Source organism: Paracoccidioides brasiliensis (genome assembly GCF_000150735.1).
Source record: "Paracoccidioides brasiliensis Pb18 unplaced genomic scaffold supercont2.1, whole genome shotgun sequence".
Taxonomy (NCBI): domain Eukaryota; kingdom Fungi; phylum Ascomycota; class Eurotiomycetes; order Onygenales; family Ajellomycetaceae; genus Paracoccidioides; species Paracoccidioides brasiliensis.
In genome coordinates, this window is record NW_011371358.1 from 2,358,685 (window position 1) to 2,381,901 (window position 23,217).

The 23,217-nt window shown below is 47.1% G+C and overlaps 6 protein-coding genes across 6 annotated transcripts; 2 read left to right on the forward strand and 4 right to left on the reverse strand.

Annotated features, from left to right (window-relative positions):
• Window positions 1–2,146: 2,146 nt before the first annotated feature.
• PADG_00717 (cleavage polyadenylation factor subunit RNA14) lies at window positions 2,147–5,669 on the reverse strand (the record flags this gene model as incomplete). The annotated part of the gene is made up of 4 exons (XM_010757645.1): window positions 2,147–3,003; window positions 3,077–4,103; window positions 4,193–4,624; window positions 4,722–5,669. 4 exons carry the CDS (start codon window positions 5,667–5,669, stop codon window positions 2,147–2,149), a joined length of 3,264 nt encoding a protein of 1,087 aa, XP_010755947.1.
• An 815-nt stretch (window positions 5,670–6,484) lies between these two features.
• PADG_00718 (histone chaperone asf1) lies at window positions 6,485–7,666 on the forward strand (the record flags this gene model as incomplete). The annotated part of the gene is made up of 4 exons (XM_010758165.1): window positions 6,485–6,593; window positions 6,688–6,727; window positions 6,796–7,104; window positions 7,225–7,666. 4 exons carry the CDS (start codon window positions 6,485–6,487, stop codon window positions 7,664–7,666), a joined length of 900 nt encoding a protein of 299 aa, XP_010756467.1.
• A 1,035-nt stretch (window positions 7,667–8,701) lies between these two features.
• Window positions 8,702–12,330, reverse strand: PADG_00719 (uncharacterized protein; the record flags this gene model as incomplete). Its single annotated transcript, XM_010757646.1, has 7 exons — window positions 8,702–8,727; window positions 8,824–9,121; window positions 9,180–9,297; window positions 9,355–9,904; window positions 9,999–11,582; window positions 11,676–12,015; window positions 12,085–12,330. 7 exons carry the CDS (start codon window positions 12,328–12,330, stop codon window positions 8,702–8,704), a joined length of 3,162 nt encoding a protein of 1,053 aa, XP_010755948.1.
• Window positions 12,331–12,866: 536 nt separating this feature from the next.
• PADG_00720 (uncharacterized protein) lies at window positions 12,867–13,931 on the reverse strand (the record flags this gene model as incomplete). Its single annotated transcript, XM_010757647.1, has 2 exons — window positions 12,867–12,996; window positions 13,072–13,931. The coding sequence occupies 2 exons, from the start codon at window positions 13,929–13,931 to the stop codon at window positions 12,867–12,869; spliced, it is 990 nt and encodes a 329-aa protein (XP_010755949.1).
• Window positions 13,932–17,108: 3,177 nt separating this feature from the next.
• Window positions 17,109–20,939, reverse strand: PADG_00722 (SAGA histone acetyltransferase complex subunit SPT7; the record flags this gene model as incomplete). Its single annotated transcript, XM_010757648.1, has 4 exons — window positions 17,109–17,805; window positions 17,882–18,561; window positions 18,632–19,776; window positions 19,850–20,939. 4 exons carry the CDS (start codon window positions 20,937–20,939, stop codon window positions 17,109–17,111), a joined length of 3,612 nt encoding a protein of 1,203 aa, XP_010755950.1.
• Window positions 20,940–21,653: 714 nt separating this feature from the next.
• Window positions 21,654–22,495, forward strand: PADG_00723 (uncharacterized protein; the record flags this gene model as incomplete). The annotated part of the gene is made up of 2 exons (XM_010758166.1): window positions 21,654–21,681; window positions 21,804–22,495. 2 exons carry the CDS (start codon window positions 21,654–21,656, stop codon window positions 22,493–22,495), a joined length of 720 nt encoding a protein of 239 aa, XP_010756468.1.
• Between the last annotated feature and the right edge of the window lie 722 nt (window positions 22,496–23,217).

Here is a 23,217-nt window from a genome sequence, read left to right on the forward strand (position 1 = left end):
GAGGGGGTAAGATTAAAAGAGTAAACAAGCAGACTAGGGCATCCTCTACAGATATGGAGCTCACCTGGTTGAAACGCGAGAAGCGGGTGGATGCAGAATGAGAATTGTGTGATTTGGCCGGAAAGGAATGTTGCTCAGAAGGCGCTGAGTGTGTTTTTTGATCTATCCTTAAGCAGAGACCAGGTCTCGCAAAGGTGGCTAGAGAGAGCTAGAATCGAGAGAAGCAATGCTGATCGAGGTTTCAAAGTGAAACAGAATCCGCAGAGAGCAAACGAGGAGGAGGATAATGATATCAAGCTGGACAGACAGATGATCCACGAGAAAAGGAGAGGAGAGAGAGGAGGTGGTGGACCGAAAAAGGGGGAAGGGGAAAGGGGGAAAGGGGTATTTATAGGGGGTTGAGGGGAGGTGAAAGCTGAAGAACTCAGTGACAGAGGGCAACAACGGCAGTGACACAGCGAGGAAGGAGCAGCACATCCCTTGATCTCATTTATCCAACCCTGAGCGTTACGTAAGGGTTCAAGCATCCAGCAGTTACAGAGAGAGAGAAATCTGCCATTCACTTCACTCACCATAACAGCTCTCGGCGAGCGAACCTTCCAGTTGCTGCTTGCTGTGCCCAGCTATCGTTGCATTCTGCTTTTCTTTCCATTGCTGGGCTGGCATTACTCAATCACGCTCAGAGAGAGAGCAGCCCTAGACACATTCGCGCCTTGACTTGGGCAAGTCGTAGTAACTAACCCCATCAGAGCCATCCCCTTTTACCACAAACCCAGAACCGTTCGCGTCAACGTCCTTGTTCCCCACAAATCCCTTTGCTATTCCGTCCCATGTTGGAGGGGGCTAACTGTGTTATTAGAGGCTAGAAAGGAAAATGACGTTGGACTAACCTGTACTTGTCAGGAACAGGGGATCCGTGGACGCTGTGTTAGGAGTTGCGAGATTGTTGTTCTCGCTAGCCAATCAGCATCTTGGTGTGGGGCCGGGCGGGAAGCTCGGCATGATATATATCTATAGGGGCGGAAACTCTTAAGGTGAAAATACGTATATAAGACCTGAGTTACCGAATTGGAGGACTCTATTCAATCACTCTGAATAAATCGCTTCCCTACGGCTCAGATACAGAATAAAATCACAACGATAATCGATATTTTCGCTCGCCCGTAGCTCCTTGGCGCCGAGAACTTCATATATCCTCTGGCACGGCCCGGAATACCCACCTCCCTCCTTGAAACCATTCCATCACCAACTGTTTGGAGAACGGAGGGGAATCCTCGCAGTATTTCTCCAACTCGAGAACCTTCTACAAGACCGACCTCTACACACCAGTCAGGCAGGAGAAACCAATAAGGAAAAATCCACGCTGTCCTGAAAAGAGTTCTGTAAACTGGCTGCAATTTCCACCGTCGGGTGCTCTCTGAGGCAATAGCAAACAAAGATTCGACGAAAGAAGAGATGAAAAGACCCAACAAGATAGGCTCTCGCATCCATATATGATACATGTTTCAACGATGCCAGCAGAAAAGAAAGAAAAAGAAGAAATGCCATCTCTCTCATACAAATCCAAAGAAAGAAAGAACAAGAAAAACAGACAGCAAAATGGGAGAATTCGAAAGAGAAAAAAACAGACAGGAAAACAGTAATAAAAGGCATCTCTACCCTTAAAACCATTTATGCAGCCCAGCACCCTACAATACGCATGCATGACCTCCGACATTCCATTTAAAAAGAACATGCAAGAAAGAAAAGGGGGAAAGAACACAATTTGGAATATACACAAAAGAAGGAAAGAGAGCCTTTTCTATTTTTCTTTTTCTTTTTCTTTTCTTTCCTCCCCCTTCTCCTCCATCATAAAGGTATGATTTGTAACAACCTGGCACTGGCACTTACGAATATCGGCCCAATGAGGTTCTAGAAACTGAAAATCCACCCACCAATAATCACAAACAAATTAACAAGAAAAAAGAAAGCAAAATGCAAAACACCACCCCAGTGCGCAAGACCAGATAGATGCCATTAGATAGTTAACATATTTGCGTAATAATCGATTAACCAGGACGATATCCACCTGCAAACACATGGATCCCAGTTAACACCATACAAAGAGAAGAGAAGGGGGGAAAAAAAAAGACGCAGAAAGGAGAAATCACTTACCCATATACTGCCCCCGATTCACCCCTGCACTCCCCTGCCCACCCGATGGCGCAGGCGGTCTCAACTGACCCACAGACGACGGAATATCCAACTGCCGCAACAACGCAACCATCTTCTCCGGCGAAAACTTGGTAGCATCATACGTCGATGCATTCGGTATAATGCTAAGCAGGAACATAATTTCCCTCGGCAGCGGGACTGGGATTGGTGGCTTGTTCGCTTGCCCGCCTCCACCAGCACCACCATCACTACCGTCGCGCCCTCCGCCGCCGCCAGCATAGCCCCCGTGGCCCCCGTGACCACCACCACCACCACTGCCATTCACAGCCTGCTGCTGCTGAATCTGCTGCTTCTGCTGATTCAACCGTCGGCCCGCAGCACCCTTAAGTGGTGACTCAGCCCTGACGAATTTGCGCGGTCGCTCGTCGTCGAATTCATCTAGGGGGAATGCACGTTTGGGCGAATTTGATAATGGACCCGCAGCAGCAGTTGAAGCACCAGCTGTCCCCGTGTAGCGGGCAGAGGGGGAGTCCTGGTCTTGGCGGGAGGAGAGTCCCATCTCTTCCATTGAGGCAGACGATTGCTTGGGTTTCGTTTGGGAAGGGGAGAGGATTGGTTGGAAGGCGGTGGGTTCGAAGGATGGGGTTGAGAAGCGGTGGGGGAACTGTTTGAGGGAGGGATCTTCGGGGAACAGCTCACGCATTCTGGTTTCGAGGTTTAGGATTTGGACCATGTCTCCGTATCTGGATTCATGTTCGTGCATGAAGGCGAAGATTGGTTTGGCTTTGGGAATATTAGTTGGATTTGCTGCTAGTTTTCGGACGGAAGTTTCGAAGACGGCTCTCGCATCTGATAGGACAAGTGGAGGTTAGTTTTGGATGAGTGTTTCGGGAGGAATATATAGATTAGCAATGAAACGTACTGGTAATGTCGTTGATGTCGATCAGGTGTTTGAGATATTCCAGAGTAAAATTCTCATCTTCAGGGAACAGCTTTGCGCCTCGTTCGAAAATCTTGGTCGCTGCAGGATCCTTATAACAATAGTGTTCCAACAAGGCACTCGCAATATAGACATCGCTAGTGATACGCCCGCGTTTCCGAGCATCGGCAAAAATCTGCCGTGAGCCTGCCATTTCTCCCGGTTTGCCTTTCCCTTGAATGCGACGCATACACCGCATCAGCGCAATCCAGGCAAACGATATGGCTTTCGACAGCTGCCCAATATCCTCTGCATAACACTTTTTCACAGCCTCGATCTGGCTAATTTTAGCAGCCTCTCGAGCCTTCGTAGCCTCGTCTCCATAATCCTCATCATCTTCATTACTACGAACCATGACCTGCTGCTGGTGGGAATCGTCCGCCTGAGAAGAAGCAAAGTTCTCCTCGACGAGAGCTATATCCTTGGCCTCCTGCGCCTTACCTTTAGAAATTAAATCATAAAGCGCATCGAGCAATTGGTCATAAGGCTCTCTGACTTTTGCACCGCGCTTTCTGGAGTCCTGCTCAGATTCCGTAGAAATTTCAAGTCGATCGGCAAGTTTAAATGCAAGTAAACAGCTCTCTGGATTTGCATCTATTCCCTGCTTTAAAAAGTCGTTGCCTTCAGCCTCCATTCCATTTTGAAAACAGAAATCTGCAGCATCAAACCAAATCTCTGGCAAGAATCTCAGTGCCATCAGCGACTGCCGGTAAACGTATAACACTCGAGCCTTGTAACCAGCTCCCGCATCTTCACCCTTCAACACCAAAGGGTCATCTTTTTCCCATCTGATCCAGCGCTTCCATAACTGCACTTGCTTATTGAAGTACTCCTCGCCATCACATCCAGGAGCAGGGGGCAATCGAGGCAACGAAGCACGAACGAGATCTCTTGTGATGTTTTGCAACTCTGTATACGAGCTTCGTGCAGTCATGTAGGCAGGAGATTTTTCTTGTATAAATTTTCGACCCTAGATAGTTCAGTCAGCAGCAGAATCAGTACTTCATTTGGCTTTTTCTTTTTAGTGCACAAAATGGAGGAGAGCTAAATAAAACGTACCGTCAACTTATTCAAGCCCATTTCAAACTGATCATATTCTTTCCAAAGCGTATTGACAGCCTGCATAGGAACACATATGGCTCTCTGGTAAGCTTTTCGCAAAAGATCCATTTTCTGCTGATCTTGCCAGCCCGAACCTCCAATGTTTCCAGGTCCAGATCGAATAAATTGAATGTAATCAACCCATACATTTGCGGAGTCTTTATCAACTCCGATATTTTGCAGCGCAAAGTCGTAGGCAGATGAGATGATACCTCGGGCTTGGCCGGTTGTATCTGTGGTTAAATTATTACGGCGACGAACATAATCGAGATATACGGACCACAGTTGGACATTAGGTATGGACAAGAGACTCTTGTTGAAAATCTGCTCTAATCGATATAGCTCGTTATTTTCCGACTCCATGTTCGCATAGAACACCCACTGTTCAGCCTGTTGGGGGGGGGATTTTTTTTTATTAAAAGAGAGAAGTTAGTTATAGAATGGCAATCAGCAGATATCTCCTTTTGGAAAAAGGCTGTTCACTTACAGCTGATGGGAAAACCTTGAAAAATCGTTCGTAGACCTCCCGAGCACTGTCGAGCTTATTTCGACTGCGGTGTTCATTAATCAAATCCAACCATGCATCTGTGTCCCCGCGGGGATCTGCGATGATTCTATCCTCTAGTATGCCCACTCGATCATGTGGAAGGCGGCCTCGAGAAACCACAGGTGTTGTAGGCGTGGAAGAAATCGACCTGCTGCCGGGTTGGGACGGACCATCCCCCATTGGCGTCATCGTCGTCGGGCGTTGTAGTTTTGAATTGTTCTGCATATAGTTGGAGGCGCCATCACTTTGCGCCGAAATACCACCATAAGAAGGAGTGTGGGATGAGCTATTGAGAGGAACATCTTGAGGAGTGTTTTTGTCTTGAACAAACTGCTGTTGTTGCGATACACGATATTGAGAAACATTTTCATTGGCTTTGAGAGAAAGGGATTGCTGACGAATACCAGCAGAATTAGACGCCACATTATGATGATCATCATCAACATGACTTAATGCCGCGGGAGGCTCATATTCCCCTCTATCATCATCGCTATCCTCCTCAACAAAGTTACCCATGGACTGGGAGGGGGCTTGTACAGGAATGGCGGTGCTGGGAGTGGGGAGAGAGGCAGAGTCTCTGGGTTCAGACCTAGAAGTAATATGGGAAGGAGGGAAAGTATGACTATTATGCACGGCTTCAGAGAAATCTTGGGACATGGACCTCCGCTGGATAGAAGCTGAAGAAGAAGAAGAAGTATTTGAAACAGCACTCTGTTTTGAATCTGGTGGTAACTGTGCAGAATAATGATCATGCACTGCTTTTGAAGGATCATAATCGTCTGAATCTGAACTATCTGCATCCCGATCCCCAGCCACATCATAGCCCGCAGTCTCCGCATTCAGGACCTGCGCTTGGAAAAATGCCTTTTCAGCTTCATCCTCTGCCATGACTTCAAAAAGCAACTTGTGGATTCGGCGGAGGAGGTGAAACAGTTCAACTGCTGGAACAATCGACCTAGCTAGCTCGTCAAAGGAAGGTTAGAAGAGGCCAAATGAGCGGAGCAGAAAGGGGGGGGGGGGGGGGGGGGGGGACACAATGGACACGCCGGAAAGAGAAAGCGCCACAAACACGGAACACCGCTGGAAGCTAGCCAGCAGACAGAAGCAGTTACGCAGAACAGAGTCGTCGCCAAAAGCCGTGGCAACACACCGTCGTAGAATGATGTGGGAGAGAGGGAGTGAGTGAGGTGTGGTCGTTGAGCACAATCGTCACAGTGGGATGGTCTTCCCCCGTCTGCCGTTTAAAGTTTGCCCAAGCCTCATTCCTAAACAGGAATAGCCCCTAATCTATCATATCACGTGCCTCGTCGCGCTAAGAAGCTAATCAACGCGACCCGATTCGGAAGTGGCCAAAGGCGGCCAGCGCGTCGGGCAGAAAAAGCGTGGGGCCAGTGACGCTTTCTACCAACGACTCGGACAAACCACCAGGTATATAAGGGGGAGAGTTGCTCGGAGGAGAGAATAACAAACCCACATCTAACCTCCATATATCTATATATCTATATCTATATCTATATCTATATATATATATATATGTGTGTGTGTGTGTGTGTGTAGATATAGCTCCCTCTGTCTCTCTGTCTCACTCACGCTCACATCACTCTCTTCATCTCTTGATACCCCTCTGCCTCGACTTATTTAAACCATTGCATCTCAATCCCATTCCATCCAATCCCTATCTACGTAATACAACTCCCTTCGCAATGTCTGTCGTTTCGCTCCTTGGCGTACGAGTCATCAACAACCCAGCGCCGTTCCTCGCTCCCTATGAATTCGAAATCACCTTTGAATGTCTTGAACAACTGCAAAAAGGTACCTGGAACTCTCCGTCATGTCCTGAATTACCCCTCCGCCGATTTTGAGGAGAAAACAAGGCAGGACGGTGTACTAACAAACAATTCTCCAGATCTGGAATGGAAACTCACCTACGTCGGCTCCGCCACTTCGTAAGTGTTGCCTGATTTCTATCCAAATCAGTAGTCGCATAAGCTTACTTGTAATTTACATGATTCAGATCGGAACATGACCAAGAGCTCGATTCTCTATTAGTCGGCCCAATACCCGTTGGCGTCAACAAATTCATCTTCGAAGCAGACCCTCCAGACCTCAAAAGAATCCCAACATCCGAAATATTGGGCGTGACTGTGATACTTCTCACATGCAGCTATGATGGTCGAGAGTTCGTTCGCGTTGGATACTACGTGAACAACGAATATGACTCCGAGGAACTGAACGCTGAACCTCCCGCCAAACCCATCATTGAGAAAATTCGCCGTAATGTACTGGCAGAGAAACCCAGAGTTACGCGGTTTGCCATCAAATGGTATGTTTGTCATCAGTTTCTCAGTTGATGGTTTTTTTTTTGTTTGCCCTTGTTGTTCCTACGAAATAAAATATAAATATCCCTTGTGCCTAATCCATAAATTTCAAAAAATTACTACAGGGACTCTGAGGACTCAGCACCAGCTGAATACCCACCAGATCAACCAGAAGCAGACGCGTTAGACGATGATGGAACAGCCTACGGAGCCGAGGAAGCCGAGCTCGAAAACGCTCTGCTAAAGGAATTGCAGGAGGTGGAGGAACTGCATGCCGCAGGAGCTGCGCCCGGTGAGGACCACGAGATGTGCGACTCAGCAGACCTAGTTGGTCCTGCTAGAGAGGAAGAAGGCGAAGAAAACGATGATTCGGATGCTGGAAGTGAAGATCTGGAAGCTGAGAGCAGTGGTAGTGATGACGAGGAGGACGAGGATGAGGGCGCAGAAGGCGATGGAGACGACGATGTTGAGATGGGTGATGATACGGAGCAAAAGTCGGACGGTAATCAGTCGAATCACATGGAGGATCAACGCCAGCAGGCACAGCCGGAGCTGATGGTTCATTGATTGATATCTGTTCCTTTTTTTAATTCCCGCTCTGTTCCACCCCGCTGATTTGGAGCCGAAATCTTTTATGTTATTTCCCCCCCCTCCTACTCTCTCTAGCCTTTTCTTTCCCTTTATGATTTTATGTTTTTGCCATGTCGTTTACGGATATTCACAGGACTAATTTACTATATCTTTTCTTTTGGCACTCTTATGCTACTTCTCTGTTTTATTTCCCAAAGCCCTCATAGCCTTCTTGATTTTCACCCGCACATGTCAAAACAGCCAATCAAAATTAAGTACACTGGCAATTTCAAACGCTCAAATCCAAAAAAAAAAAAAAAAAAAAAAAAGTGTCGGTCATATTATCTGGAATCTACAATTAGTCCACTTCCACTTAAACATTCACCAGACGAGTTTCGCTGTTGAAACGCTTCCCCTGACCCAACCAGATCCGCAGAACATGTATCAACTGTAGCAAAAATAGCGGATTCCCAGAACAATACGACGACAGCTCTCACAAGTTCAGAAACACCATGATATCGTGCAGGATGTTGGATGAGAACGTTGTTGTTATGATCTAGCTACGTGTCAAACTACGCGTTGATATGAACAGATATCACGTGATCAGCAGGCCTTGCTTACACGCGCTGACACAGTAACTAACTTAGTTAACTAAATAACTAGTTAGTTAACTATAAGATACATTTGTACTAAAAGGGGGAGGGAGACATGGATTTAAGCAAAAATCATTAGAACCACACCAAAGAATTCCGCCTTGGGGGTTAACAAAAGCAAGATATAAAATGAGCTAATTGGAAGATTCATGAGAGAAAGCACAAGCTGAGAAATGGGGTCCAATTGAACAGTAGGATCATTTTGAAGGTTTCGGGTTTCAATAGTATTAAGTACAGTTTGTAGTATGTAGTATAACAAGTGCAGTTAACGAAGGATAGGGAATAAATCCCATCAAGGTTACCCTCCTCCTTCCTTTTCTTCCCCATTATGAAAAGGGATCTTTATTGCTCCAGAATTACTATCCAGAATACAAAAGGTTTAAAATCCAAATTTGGAACCGATGGCTAGGGTGAAAGCTGTTAGTAAACTTACCAACCAAATATATTAAGTGGCAAAGCTAGAAAGGAAGAAAGAAAAAAGGGGGAAGTCATCAAACCCACCGCCCAGAATCGCCTTCTTCTTCTGATTCTTGATATATTTATTCGCATTCTCCACCCACCCACTGCTACTCTCTTCAAGCCGATCCATCGAGTCACCCATGATATTGAGGTTCTCCGTCCTAAGCGCCATCTGTCGCTGCATGTAAGCCCAGTAGCCTTCCTCAGAACCACCCTGGGCTGGTGAGCCCGAACTTCGAGGCTGCTCACGAGCCGCTGCCTGGAGGGACATCTCGTCCTGTCTCAATTGTTCGCGCATATGCTTTGATGGCAGTCGATCTGGTCCTCCGACTAGAAAAATCTCAGTAAAGCTAAGACTTTGAAAGAATAAAGGATAAACATTGTAGCACTTACTCAACAGGGTCCATGTCCGCTGGGGAGACATATTGAGTTCCTGATATCCACTGTAGATTCGAGATAGTAGGGCGTGGCGGTATAGAGAGTGCCGGGTTATATATTGCGTCTTCGCAACGGTGTCTAGCTCAAATGTCAGTACAAAATCCATGCCAGCTCCTTTTTGACGAATAAACTTACAGAGGTAATCCAGCACCCCAAAGATTTACCATGGCAAGCTCCGATGGCCCAGTCCAGCCTATCACATCACCAGAGAGAGATATAACAGCTTCGCCAACTCTTCTCATGTCCAAAATGTTATCGATCTGCGAGGAGGCAATTTCTTTCAAAGCAGGGATTGAATACGCCCTTGCCTTGCCGTCGCCAAACACGCCAACGAGAGCGGATACCTCATTGGTTCTGACGACTGTCGCATTGTCACACAGGAAGTCATCCCAGTTCTTATCTGCACCCTTTGAAGCAGCTGGCTTGAATATTCGACAACCGGATGGAGTGACAGCAATTACAACCCCATTCTTCTTATATCCGTTCCTCAGGTTAGCAACGGCAGACTGGGTGGCGAGGGCTGGCACGCCAGTCTCTGCGTCGATAGGGCAAATAGATAATACCCGATCATCCACATTGCGAGAACCAGCAAAAGACGCTGTATAAGTTTCTGCTGACGGAAGGATCTTGAAAGTCGCGATGTTTCCTCTGTTGGTTCCAACTATACAGAGAATACTTGAATAGCCTGCACCACTGTTAGCCTACTCTAGAAAACAAACCGGGAAATACATGAATAGGGGCGCGGTGCGCTAATAAAATAAAACGCCTGACAAGCTTACCTTCTCCATCTAAAGACATGATTGCGAATTTAATGCATGTAGGCCACTCAGATTGAGACTCTGATGAAGAGTGGTGGCTTTTCCTAACACTCATTCGTCTATGGTGTTTAACAAAATCGGAAACGTGGGTAGTGTGGATGACTGCGGGCCCTCTCAGGTCGATTATGGCAAGGCCACCTGATTGGAACCCAGCACAAACGAAACCAACATCGCTGTGCTCAAGAGCAGTAACAGGACCTTGGTCCTGGTTCAACAAAGCCAGCGGAATAAATCCTTCTTTCAGCCCAGGGTCAGTTCTTCGATAAATATCAGTTAACTGCCCAGGTCCATCATTTTCACCCAAGGGTAAATCCCGGCCTGCATTCTGGTTACGACCCCATTTGAAAATAACCACCTCGCCGCTATTCAGGCCGGCTGAGAATTCGCCTGCGCCTCCAGCCAAAGACATTGTAGTCACTTCGACGTTATCGAAACGGCCGACAGCACGAGCGAGATCGACTTGGATGACCGAAGGGTTTTCAATCTGGTCATCATGGCCTGTATCCCACATGCGAATGATACCGTCAGCATGGGCTGTTTGGACAATATCTCGGTTTTCGAAGCGTTTCATCGGTTTCTTTGCTAATGCGCCTCCGATTAGAATGCTTGGTCCCTGGGCCCGTTTCTCCCGCCAACCTAGCCACCTTGTGCGATCTACGGATGCTAGAGAAATTTTGGTGACAAATGGATGAACAAAGGAGAGTGACAGATGGAGCATATTTGTGGGAGAAATCGGATGGCCGCTTGGAAAGCTCAGAGTGACTAGCTCTCCCGACGAGAGCAATGCAATCACAGCAATGGGGTCTTGTGCATTGGCAAAGTAAGGGGATGAGCGGGGAATTAGTACAAAATCCACAACCTCCGCACTTGGCGGGGTTGCCAATTTGCTAACGTGTTGTGGTTTCGCAAGATGGCTTGCGAGGACTTGCCACGAAGAAGTTTGATAGATCGGTGTAGGTCCAAGATCGAAAAATGTCAGACTTTTATTCATTTCTGTAGTTGGGCCTCCTCCAGCAATTAACAGGCCAGTGTCATCTGGATTTTCTTTACAGCACCATGCAACTTGGAATATTGGTTCCTTGAGAGAAAATGTTCCTGCGGGTGTAGTTGCCGGTAGCACTGCTCCTGGTTTGTTAATATCGGTATCCGCTAAGGTTCTGGCCATAACAATTCTCCCATCTTTAGGGTCCCAGAACACTAAGCTCGAGTCATCATGTGCTGTAAGGATAAAGGTTCCCGTAGGATGCCACACGGCTTTGGTTAGTCTAGGTCTTCGCGCCTCTCGAGAGGCTGAGGGATCTGAGTCTCCACCCGGAGCGCCAGGTGGAACTTCATACTGGAAGAATTTGACTGGAGTATTCATTTTAATTGAAAAGGTTACAGCTCCTTCCAGATATCCAATTAGGAGATTTCCAATATCCCGCGGATGAAAAGCCAGCGATACAATAGGCAAAATCCTAGCCCGGGGATTTATTTCCTTCCACAGATTGGGAATCTTGAACGGAGCAATCCTAAGGCGGTCGAGGTCATACGTGACGAGGTCACCTGTTTTCCTGCATTTTAAGAGACTGTGTTCCGAAATGGTGTTTGGAACTGAAAGGGAAAACAAATTAAACAGATACAAGTCGCATCACATACCGCTCTGTAGACCTATAAAGGCATATTCCAAGCTTGGATCTGTCAACAGGGCAGTGACATGGCCTGGCGGCGTATACGCCGCAAGTTGTGTTCGTTTCTCAAGGGAAAATACACAGAGCTCGTGTTTCGAGTCCACAGAAACAATCTTATCGGTGCAGAATTGGAGGACCTTGACAGACGCCTTGCGCGGGAGTGTGAACACGGTAGACACCCTCTCCTGTCCAAATATATAAATCTGTCCACTGCCATACTGTGTTTCGCTAGTCCCGACAGCAAGCAACGACTGCACTGGGTCGTACGCAAGAGCGCTAATCCGAGAGTTTATGCCATATCTGGCAACCTGAGAAGGCAAACGGACGTATTAGAATTATCCTTTCATGATATCAGAAAAAGGCTATTTAACTCTCACATCATCCAGCACGAAATGCTCCGGAGCAAGGCCTGCGCTCAAATCCGCGTGAATCCCAGCTTGCTTTCCCCTCAGAAAGTGTGCCATACTTTGGCTGGGAATTAAGCTCTTCAGAGTAAGTTGACGAGAGATCGTTGACCAAGCGTAGATAACATATAAAACATCCCGCCCCCCAACGAGACCGGACTGCCCTTGGATACAGTTTAGCAACGTTCGAAGGAAGGTTTGAGCGGTTGCCTGTTGCATGTGGGAAGGTTGAAGCTGGTTCGTTTCGGCGCAGTCACGTGGAGATAAGAAACAGCTTGGTTGCCCCAGCGCCAGGTCTCAAAGTCGACAGCGAAAAACAAAAAAGGACGGTCGGTTGTCTCCAAAGTCCATATGCTGTTGAGAGAGTCACACTCTATTCACTCTACACCTTTCGAGCGTCAGATCGATCTGTGCTAGGGATTTCATCGGGAAAAGACCTCGTAGCGAAATTCCAACTCGAATTAATTACCTGGGTATATGTAAATACATTCAGAATTATGCCATAGTGCTTTTTGGCTGTCCCTGCAGGAACTCCAGCAAATGCATCAGGGAGACAAAGAGGGGAAAAAAAAAAAAAAAAGGGGGGGGGGAGGGGGGGGGGGGGGGGTTTTCCGAAAAGAGCAAGCTAAATCCCCCCAAAAAAAAACCCGGGTCGGCGAGATCCTACACAAAAGAAAAGGAGAAACGAATCAAGAGAGAGATTATTAAAAGAAATATGTCAGAGCCTTCAAATAGCAGTCCATCACCCATCATATCTAGCAGTCCAGGGCAGCCATTTCTGAAACGATCATCGTTAGTCCTCTTCGAGCACGCATTTCCTCATCGTCCTGTCGACTGCGATAATATTGCTTCACAATTCTACGTATATGACGCAAGCAGGAATATCTAAATGAATCACCAGAATCAGTAACCAGTCCTATTAACAGTACGGCAGAAAATTGGGTGTGAAGAGTCACGAACAGTACTAATCGGGTACGAAGCGATTCATCCTCCATCTGCATCTGGTTGGACCCGTAACCCTTCAATAGAGCAGGTGATGGGTCCTCGAAAATCTCAGCCATCAGAACGTCCCCCCATACAGCATTGCTGAAATCAGCAAATCCCATGACCGATTTGGTATCTCGGTCGACAAGGATATTGGATCTGTCTCCGATATCCACCACGACCAGGCGGGCTTCAGTCACATCATCCAAAGCTGGGGCGAGTCGTAGGACCTGGTGACGGATCTCGGCGTATGGGAGAGATATAAACATGTCCTCTGCGTCACAAAGGATAGCTTCAATGAAAGACAGGAATGTATGCTTCCAGCTCTGCCTCCCTTCACCCTGAGCAACGCAATAGACGCTGCCGAACTGGGTGGATATGAACTGGCCGAGGAACTTCACAGTCCGTCCCAGCTGCTCGTCAATGCTGTTCCGATGTGCGGATGTGATGGAAGAAAGTTCGACATCACTGAGTGGCACTCCTCCCATTGACTGTTTCAAGAGAAATGGCGTCCTCGGTGAGAAATCAAGGACATCGAATCTGAAAAGGCGAGGGATGCATGGACTGTGTCTCGAGGCCAATATCGAAAGAACTGCGGCTTCCGTTTCTAGAGAGTGCCTCTCTTGCCGTAGCAGTGTTGCAAGTTGTCTGGCACCGGCCTTCAAGGTGAGTTCAAGGCCATTGGAGAGTTTGAGGAGATAAAGCGGATACACGCTGTCGTGAAGTGGTTTGTAATCCAAGACGCGAGCACATGGGAATATCGGTTGAATCAGACTCTGGAACATAACAAGATCGGGCCGATTTTTGGTCTCAGACTCCGGGACATAGAGGAGCATATTATTGAAGGTGTCATGTAAATGAAGAGGTGTATTCCAATGGCCTGAATGCCTGGGAAAGCTGTGAGACGGGCGCAAGATCATTATATAGAAACTTAACGATCGGCACTGATTAACTAGGCTGTAAATTGGGTCACAGAAGAATTGGTATATCCATATCCATATATATGGTGATTAATAAAGAGTACACCATGGTTATTAAAAATTTACGTCTATGACAGCCATAACAATGTTGTCATCCAATTTGACAGCGGAAGGGGAGGGCTGCCTGTGCTCTAGGCGAAGCGAGGTAGACGTCCATGCAGGCCACAAGCCTATCGTGTGCGGCAACAGCCGAGCAGACAAGCGAGAACATAGGGTGGTATCCCGGATAACGGATGTATCTGTGCCAGGAGGGGTCCACAAGAAACTTGAAGAAAGATAATCAAACCATCCATCCCTCCTCTTCCAATCGTGACGGCAGGTGGATACAGTCAAGGGGACAAAAGTCATGCGCCGCTAAACCGGACGCGTCATTCTTCGGTTGCGCTTTGGGAATAGAGTACCTATTATTTACGAGAGAAGTGTGAATTAAAACCGTCACGGACCTTGCTTTAATAAGTTTGTCCTGATGAATCTGAGATAGGCGTGCCCACTGGAAAGCCACGGACCCCAAGTCCCAAGGAGGTATTAGCGTTCAAGCCAGGGCGCTTGAACAACCCGCAGCAAATTTCCCTCATTCCATGACTGGCCCGGAGTGGAAAGCTAAAAAAGCGAACGTTGCATCATCAATGGGACGGAAATAAAAAGTAAAAATAGAAAAAAGGAAAGAAATTCGGGCTGTTAGGTCTTGGGGGGGTAATGTTTCGAAACACTAACGGCAACAGCCATGAGAAAACGACCTCAGAGAAGACCGTTCTCCTGAATAAAGAAAGTTTGTTGTGCACATTGCCCGGCACATTGGGGCTTGTTTGGGAGAAGGGTCCTGCTGGGATGAAGACGCAGCCGTTTTTCCCCAGCTGTCGTTGCAGGAGAATAGGACTTCGCCAGAATTTGCTAAGTTGAGAAAAGACTCCGGGTCTGGTCCATGAGTGAACGGGCTCAGATCTGAAACGGCGGGTTCAATTTGCTGCCAACTCCAGCGCTGGAACACCGGAGGAGGGTTCGGGTGGCCAATCACGGGTGCACATTGGCGAGATGCCGCTAAGCTTGGTTGGTTTGATGGAACTGTGTCTGGAGGCTGGAGAGCCCATGCCTGGAATGGCCTGGGAGCAGTTGCTTGCTTTGGTAACGGGCATCAATAATATGGCACTACCGTAGTAGAGAAACTGCCAGAACATATTCCGAAGGTCGGGGAGGGATTTTAGCTTTGGTCCGGATATCGGTAAATAGCACGATATGACTGGCTGAAGAACTCATCACCGGTCGCCAAATGTGTGAAGATAGATATCAATGGCCGCACCCTGTATAGAAGCTGTATTTAACTTCAGTCCCAGTCTCGTGTTGGGTGTTCACATTACCTATTATCGACTCCAGGTCAACTACATCATATGAAGGCCTGGATAGCATAGACGAATTGTTTTTCGTCAACCCCCACAACAGTTTCAGATATAAATATAGCCTCATAGCTGACGGTCGTAAAAACACCGTGCCTGTCACCCAAGAGGGTTCCATGAAGGTCTGCAATATCTAGCTATATCAGGACTTGCCGTCCAGGTGCTATACAGAAGCGAGACAGATAAATGAACTTGCCGAATAACTGGCTGAAAGCCCCTCAACCTCCCCAGGCTACGTATTTGAAGCCGACTGATACGCGGGTAGGTAGTCTTGGGCAGGAAAATAGATAACCTATCTTTTCCTGCCTTTCGGCTGTGAAAAGTCTTCTGCGCCTCTTCTCCTTGTTTGCAGTTTCTCGAAGTGTTGTATATCCCAATGCCCAGTGGGAGAGTGGTTGAGGTAACGGGGATACGGAAGTAGAGGACACGGGCTCTTCAAGCAGCGGGAATAAACGGTATATAAATTTATGAAGCAAAAAAAAAATATTATAGATAAAAAATAAATAAATAAATAAATTACAGGGTACATCTAAGGGACTCGTCTTTTTTTGATTTTTTTTTTTAAAAAATGTTTTTGATTATTTGCATTTATATCAACTTTTTTGTTACAGGGTTTAGACTAAACAATAAATGATATATGATGATGGGTAATGTTAAGTCACAGAAGGAAATGAAACATGGACAGAAAAGAAAACTAACAAATATGATTAGAAGAAAAAATTATACCATCAAGCGTCAACAATTTCAATACCGTAGATTGAGAAGGGGTGGTAAAAGAAGAAATAGAGGATGTTCACATTGACCATCACATGGAAGCACCATTAATGACGGAAAAATGTATTGTGAGAAAAATATTGTGAGCCATAATTATCATAATCCAACAGCAAACGGATAAGAGAAGGAATTTTTTTTTTTTTTTTTTTTTTAAAAAAATCATCTATTGAGGCATCTCATCAAAAATGAATATAGGAACTACGAATAAGAGGGGATAAAGGAGAAGGTACAGAGAAACGCAGAAGAAAACAGGGGGGGGCTTGGAGTTCGGTCTTCAACATATACACAGAAACCCCTCTTGCTCTGTTCCACACAATCAAACCCATTCAAAGAAGCATGAAATTATTTGGCTTCCAAACTTGTGAAAGTGCAAAAATCATGACATGATGATATGTGTTGTGCCCATTACTGTTTGGAATTTATTATTCCCATAATATATGCAAAGGAAATACAATTGAAACAGAAAACAGAAAATAAGTGAAAAACTTAATTAAAATACAAGATTGAAATGAAGGTGGAGGTGGAATGCAAGAAGAAAGCCACAGAATTTCATTCACCACACACAAAAGCCAAATGTCCAGTTTCACCGTTTTGCCTGAATGTCAAAATATCGGGAATATAAAGAAGATACAATAAACTCATAGGGGGAAGAGAATATTAACGGCCAAGGATGTTAACATCGTTTCCAGTCGGGACCAAGAGAGTCGAGGTAGTGTCTCAGTTTAGGAACGCAGGATAGTAACTGGTATGTCTCTCGGTTCTTTTTTCTTCTTTGTGTATATGTCAGGCCCCAAATTTTATGTAATGCGGCGTTATCCTTTCCTTGGGGCGACAAGTGCGAGCATAACAGCGCCAAAAGTAGTAGATATCATTGCGTACTAATACTCTCGGGACTGAGCATGGCACCGCCCCCAGAGGTGGAACTCCCACCCGCTGCATGATCCGGTGCGTCTGCTCCATTTACTAATGCGCTCGATGAACCGTTAAGCTTAATGTCGTTATTCGCATTGCTAGCTGAAGGTGGCATTTCTGAATCGCTCTCCGCAATGATTCCATCCACAGCTGCCTCGGGTTTGCCCTTCATGGACGATATTGTGGCAGCTTTCTCATCAAATGATATTGAACCAACCTTCTGTTTACCAAGAGTCTTAGCGCTAGTTGAACCCTTGGCTAAATTCGCTGATTCATCATTCCCTGTTTCTGCGTTTGAAGGTCCGGCCGTCCCGCTGTTTTTCTTGGATTTCTTCTTGCTGGGTTCGGAGGCCCCAAATTTTGAACCACCTGGTCCAGCAGGTGGAGCGGGTCTCTTTTGCGGACTGGAACTTACTCCAGCACCCAGAAGAGCTTGGGGGATTTTACCAGATGCGGGAACTCGTGGCCTTGCTGCTGTTGGCCTCTGCTTAGGAGGTAACTCCAAATCCTCGACCAGAGGCTCATCGTTATTAGCATGGAGCTTTGCAAGGAAAAAGTTCTGTACCAGGCCGATTTGCGAAGAAAGTGTTTGAAGAGATATTCGGGGGTAAGGCGGTGGGGGTGGAAATAAGGCAGCAGATGTTTGCGCAGCGCTGTAGCAGCAATGAATGGTTAGCTATGTACGCATACCGCGACGTAGCGGAAAGTAGAGCAAGGTTAACAACATACTTTGTGTTCTGCGCTTGATGTGCGCTATACATCCTATTCTGCAGTAAGTGAAGCGGTACACTCAAACTTGCAAGTCCAAACTCCTTGTCAAGGCCAAGCTCCTTAAATCCAAAGAAGTCTTCATCTATATCCTCTGCGAAATCACCGCCGACGAACTGCTCGCTTCCATCATGGAAGGCACTAGATCCATCACCACCTGTATCGTTAAATGCTGGGCGCAGCAACTCAGTAAGATGGCTCTTCATCCGTTCATGAAGAACGCCAAGCTTCTGACCGAGACGATCTACATCCTCTTTAACATAACTTTCAAGAGATTCTACATCTGTCCCGACTGATTGAAGCGTGTGCAAAATCATCTTCTCCGCCGTATACGGTGATTTCCACTGAGATGAAGCTGTGGATTGCTCAGTGCGTGGAACCTTGGGTGATTCCATATATGTCTTAAGAGTCGATCCAATCTTATAGAAGAAATCTGCGGCGACGTCTGTAATAGCGTCAAGGGCGGATGGTTGATACTCCTCAAACCCAGCGCTGTAGAAGATTTTCCCAACAGAGCGTTGGAGAGCTGCTCTGCATACCCATGGGCTTATGACAGGCCCGTTGTCATTCATCACATGGGTTGGGACATCGCGCTCCACAAAGGGCTCTGGATTGTATTTCTGAAATTGATTTTGATACATCTACACGATTTGTTAGACAAACCATTATTTTCAAATTGGATTGGTTGGAGGAGGAACCAGAAAAACATACCTGTGATTGAAGCTGCATCTGCTTCACAATGCCTATTTTCGAGCATATCTTCCGTGTCTCTTGCATCTGACGCAGGTTTGCGTCCATTTTCTGCGTGAACTTGCTCTTGGGAGCTGTAAAGTACCCCTTCGGTAGAATTCGAAGAAACTCTTCTGAAGGGTCTACCACGTTGCCTTCAGAGTCTTCGGTCCAGTGTAATTGTTCGGGGAGGTCAGGAATTCCTGACATCGTATCGTAATAATCTGGAAGCATTTTGTCTTCCTCCTCCTCAATACCTTCCGCCAAGGTCTCTCCGGTCGTCTCCGCCTCCCTAGACTGCGGTCCAGCAACAGCCAATCCATCAACCTCATCCGTAGCCTGTCTTTGGTTTCGAAGCCATCGCCTCATCCCAGCCTTCGTTCTCAGCAAAGCTGGCTCATCGGAATTCAATTTATCCCCACTGAAAAGTCGATGTCTTTCAGCTGCAAGAAGTGCTCTGTCCTTTTTGGTGACTTGCTTCCATATTTTGTATTCGGGATCTTCAAATTCTATCATTGGTCGCGACAGTGTTGTCGAGTTCACAGAGACACCAAAAGAATCAATATCCATCGAGTCACCTTGGCTCCCAGGAGCACCCGTACCGAGTCCATTCGAACCAAGAGGAGTAAGAGTACCAGGGGGAGGGGTGGAAAATCCATTCTGGCTTCCATCCACAGCAGCATCTGATTCGGCGCGCACTGTCGCTGCTCCTTGAGGTTTGGTATCAGCTCCAGGAGTAGCTTCCGTTCCGCTTCCAATAGTCACCCTGCCAGTTCCCGTTCCCTTTTTGGATTTCATTCCGGGAGCTTTACGGCCCCGGGAAGACATAATTGGCTCATCGTCACTCTCTTCAGCGCCATCAAGCTCGGCCAGCTGGAGTCTTCGTTCTTCGGCTTCAACCTCAGCGCGATCTCGAATGACAATGTCTGGGATTAGCGGGACGAGCTTCTCGGTTTCCTTCCTCATATAGAGGGCATGTTTTCGGAGAAAATGTTCAGGGTTGGCATTGTACTTCAAGCAATTGGACCAAATAAGATTGAGATCCTCAACAAACTCCTGTTTTGACTTATACTGGACCGCTTTCAGCTTCTTAGTCATAGTCCCCAGGTCCATCGGGCGTTTGATAACTGCGGTAGTTGTGAGTCAACTTAGAAACCTCGAAATTAGCAGTAAAGGGCGGGCGGGATGGAAAATTCTCACTGTTATAATAGTCGGGTGCTTCCCGTTTATTCACTCTCGTCAAAAAGGCACTAGAGTGCTCCGTCATAGCTTTTAACTCACTGAGAACCTTTTCTGCAGCCTCATACAGCTCCTCCTGCCCAACTTTCTCCTCACTTGCCCATTTACTTCGATTTTTCCTGACTTCGCTCATCAAACTTCGCAGCTCAGCATCCGAAGCCTGAACTTCACTGCGTTTCATATCGATGCGCGCAATAAGATTTTTCAGGGTCAAGCTTGAGGCACCGAGGTTTGCACTGCTCAGAGTTCCATGACCAGAAGTTGTAGCATGGGCGGGATTGGCATTATTCGCACCCTGGCTGGACATCTCCGCCTCGACTTGTCTCTCGGACTCCTCTAGCCTTTGCTGGTCCAGCATAGCATCCCGGTCATTTTCTAGGGTATAAAACAAGGAACGAAAGCTTCGCTTCGCAGTCTCTTCGATTGCCTTTTTATCATCTTCCAATTTTTTGCGGATATCTTCTAATGATTCCTTCTTTGAATCCTTCGAGGTATCTGACGATGAGGTTAGGGTGATCGCTTGCTTTTGAGGCGGAAAAGGCAGGGAGTGGGAATCTGGTCGAGCGGCCGGGAGTTTTGATTTAAGCGGGGAGGAAACCGGAGGAGCACCATCACTCTCTTCCTCATCATCGTAGTCGTCATAGTCATCGTCGTCCAGTTTGCGCGCTGCCTTTCGGGGAGGAGCTGAGGATTGCGCTTGACTGTCGGCCGCGGTAGCACCGACCGCGGCCCCTTCAGAAGCTTCAGCATCATTGTCACCGGTATCAGAAGCTTTGACGAAAGTAAACAATGCGCCAATTTTTGCTTCGCCTTTCTGATAGCAATCCCTAAAGGTGGCAATACGCGGGTCATCTTCCGGAGTTGTTTCAGCTTCGGATATCATGTTTCCGGGCTGCGCTCCGTCGGTGCTAGCGCGGAATCGGAACTGGGGAGTACGGGGTCGCGACGGGACTTTTGAGAGGCCATTGACGACAGGATGGGAATCGTGGTGGTCATCGGGAGGGCGAAGATGGCCTGGTGGAAGCCAGGTGTGGTGTTGACCGAGAGACATTAACGCTCCAAACCCCCAGCACTGGGGCGGGCGAGGGGTTCGTCCCTCCACGCTTTTGGGCCAGTTCAGCGAGCGACAGCAACGCGGCGTAGGGAGGGCAAAAGTGGTATCAAATGAAAGCCAGGATTACAATAAACAGTCCGGCGATATATCCGCAGCCAGAACTGATGGATGGGGAGCGTTATCGATGGCAGGCGACCGGGCTGCTCTGGTGGAGATTCTTGCGGAGGTGACAAGACGTGATGCTCAGCTAATATCAGCAGGGAAGCGGGTCACGGGACCTGGGGAACGCCCAGCGCAGAACGGAGCAGGAGGACAATAGATAAACGTTAGTTTAGACACACCAACTTCCACCAAGGGTATATATCTATATATATGTATATAGAGACACACACACACGCGCACACATATAATATATACATATACATATATATATATATATATATATATATATATCTTAGAGACCATAATTATTATCCCCTAGTGTACACACGGCGCTGTCCGCTTTTCATCTCCCGCGAGCAAGCAAAGATATGGCCAGTCAAGTTCTGCTATCATCTGCTGTTCACTGAACCCCAATCAGCCACAACTCCCCGCGAGCAGAAGTTTCACGAAACCACATAACTCCAGAGTGCGGAGGAGATATACGGAGTACATACATTCCCGGGAATTTGGTTATTCTGCGCTCTCATACATCATATACCATTGGCCACCATGTTGCGGATACGCTACCCATTTGCTGGTACGCACCAAGTATTCCCATCTCTGCCCGCCTAAAATCCTCACCTGTTTGTCTATTTATCTCTATCTATATCCACATATCTCACGCGTTGCTATGCTTCTTCTCTAACCAAACAACCCCAGGCGCATTCGCTCTCCTCTGTCTCCTCGGCGCCTACATCGGTCTCCTCCCAAATGGCACCACACGAGCTGGCAGCGGCAAAAGCCCAAAAAAGTCCCACTCACACACTCTCCCTTCCCTCCGCCTCAACGACAAACTTCTACACCTGGTCATCTTCTTTCTCCTCTCCGTCACCTTTTACTGGGTCCTAGATACCACCCGTCGACGCATCGTCCACCTAACCATCATAGTATGCACCATGGCCCTCGGAATAGGCTCAGAGATCCTCCAGGCTCTACTCCCCAACGACCGCACCTTCGACCCCATCGATGTACTCTCAAACATCGCCGGCAGCCTAACTGCCGTCGGTCTATGTAACTGGTACCATAAGCGGATGCTCGAGCGCCGGCGCAAGGCCCGCTTTGGGGCAGTGCTGGAGGGGGTAGGGGATGACGTTGAACTGGGAGGTGTCCGTTCACCGTCAACGAGCGGGGATCATGGAGGGCTAGGTCCGCAGGAAACGGGGGTCACTCCGGTGCGGACATTAGAGCAGGAAGTGGACAATTGGGATGAAAATGCAGTGGATAATTGGGAGGAGGGCGATGATGATAGACAGACGGTCACCGCTAGTGGCGATGGCGATGGGCAGCGGACTCCCCCGAGCAGTTCGGGGAACGGCGATGCTGAAGAGATTCGGAAGATACAGCCTGATTGATTTGTTGAATGATTGGATTCTTGTTTTTTTTTGGTTGTCTGATAGATATATGATTTGGTATTCCTGGACTTTTTTTGGTTTGTTTTGTTTTTGTTTTGTTTTGTTTTTGAAAATATATTGTTCCTTCTATCGGAAGCGAATTACGAGTAATTGTTTACAGAAACTTAATAACGGAAAGAAATGAGATGAAAGTACATGACAATGTATACTAACTGGGGGATGTTTATATTCCGATTTATCCTTCTGACAACAACTTGTATCATTGGCATTGGCATTGTCTGTTGTCCCTGTTCTATCTAGCCATGTATTAATTTTAGCTCTCTCCCTCTTGGATCTATTTTAATTCTGCTCCGCCCTTTTCTGTTGATTCGTCCAGTTGCATGCCGCACCGTTAACATGTTCCGGTGTTGCTTTTCGACCTTAGAACCTGGATTCCCCGTAGGTACAGTACAATCACATGCATGTCGACTTGAAAAGTTGACTTGAGCGATATAGTAAAGAATTCGATGTAAAGATTCCACATTCACGTCGCGCATATGAACACTCGTACCTTCGAACATGCACATGCAAGGTTCTAGTTTTCGCTCTTCTCTTCATATCTATTATGGCTCACCAATAGCCACCAACCATTCTTAGCAAGCGCCCAAGTATGTATGTCTTTGACTTTAAAAACGAACCATCTCCTCCAATAGCTGACTCCTCCCAGATACCGAAAAGGTGTA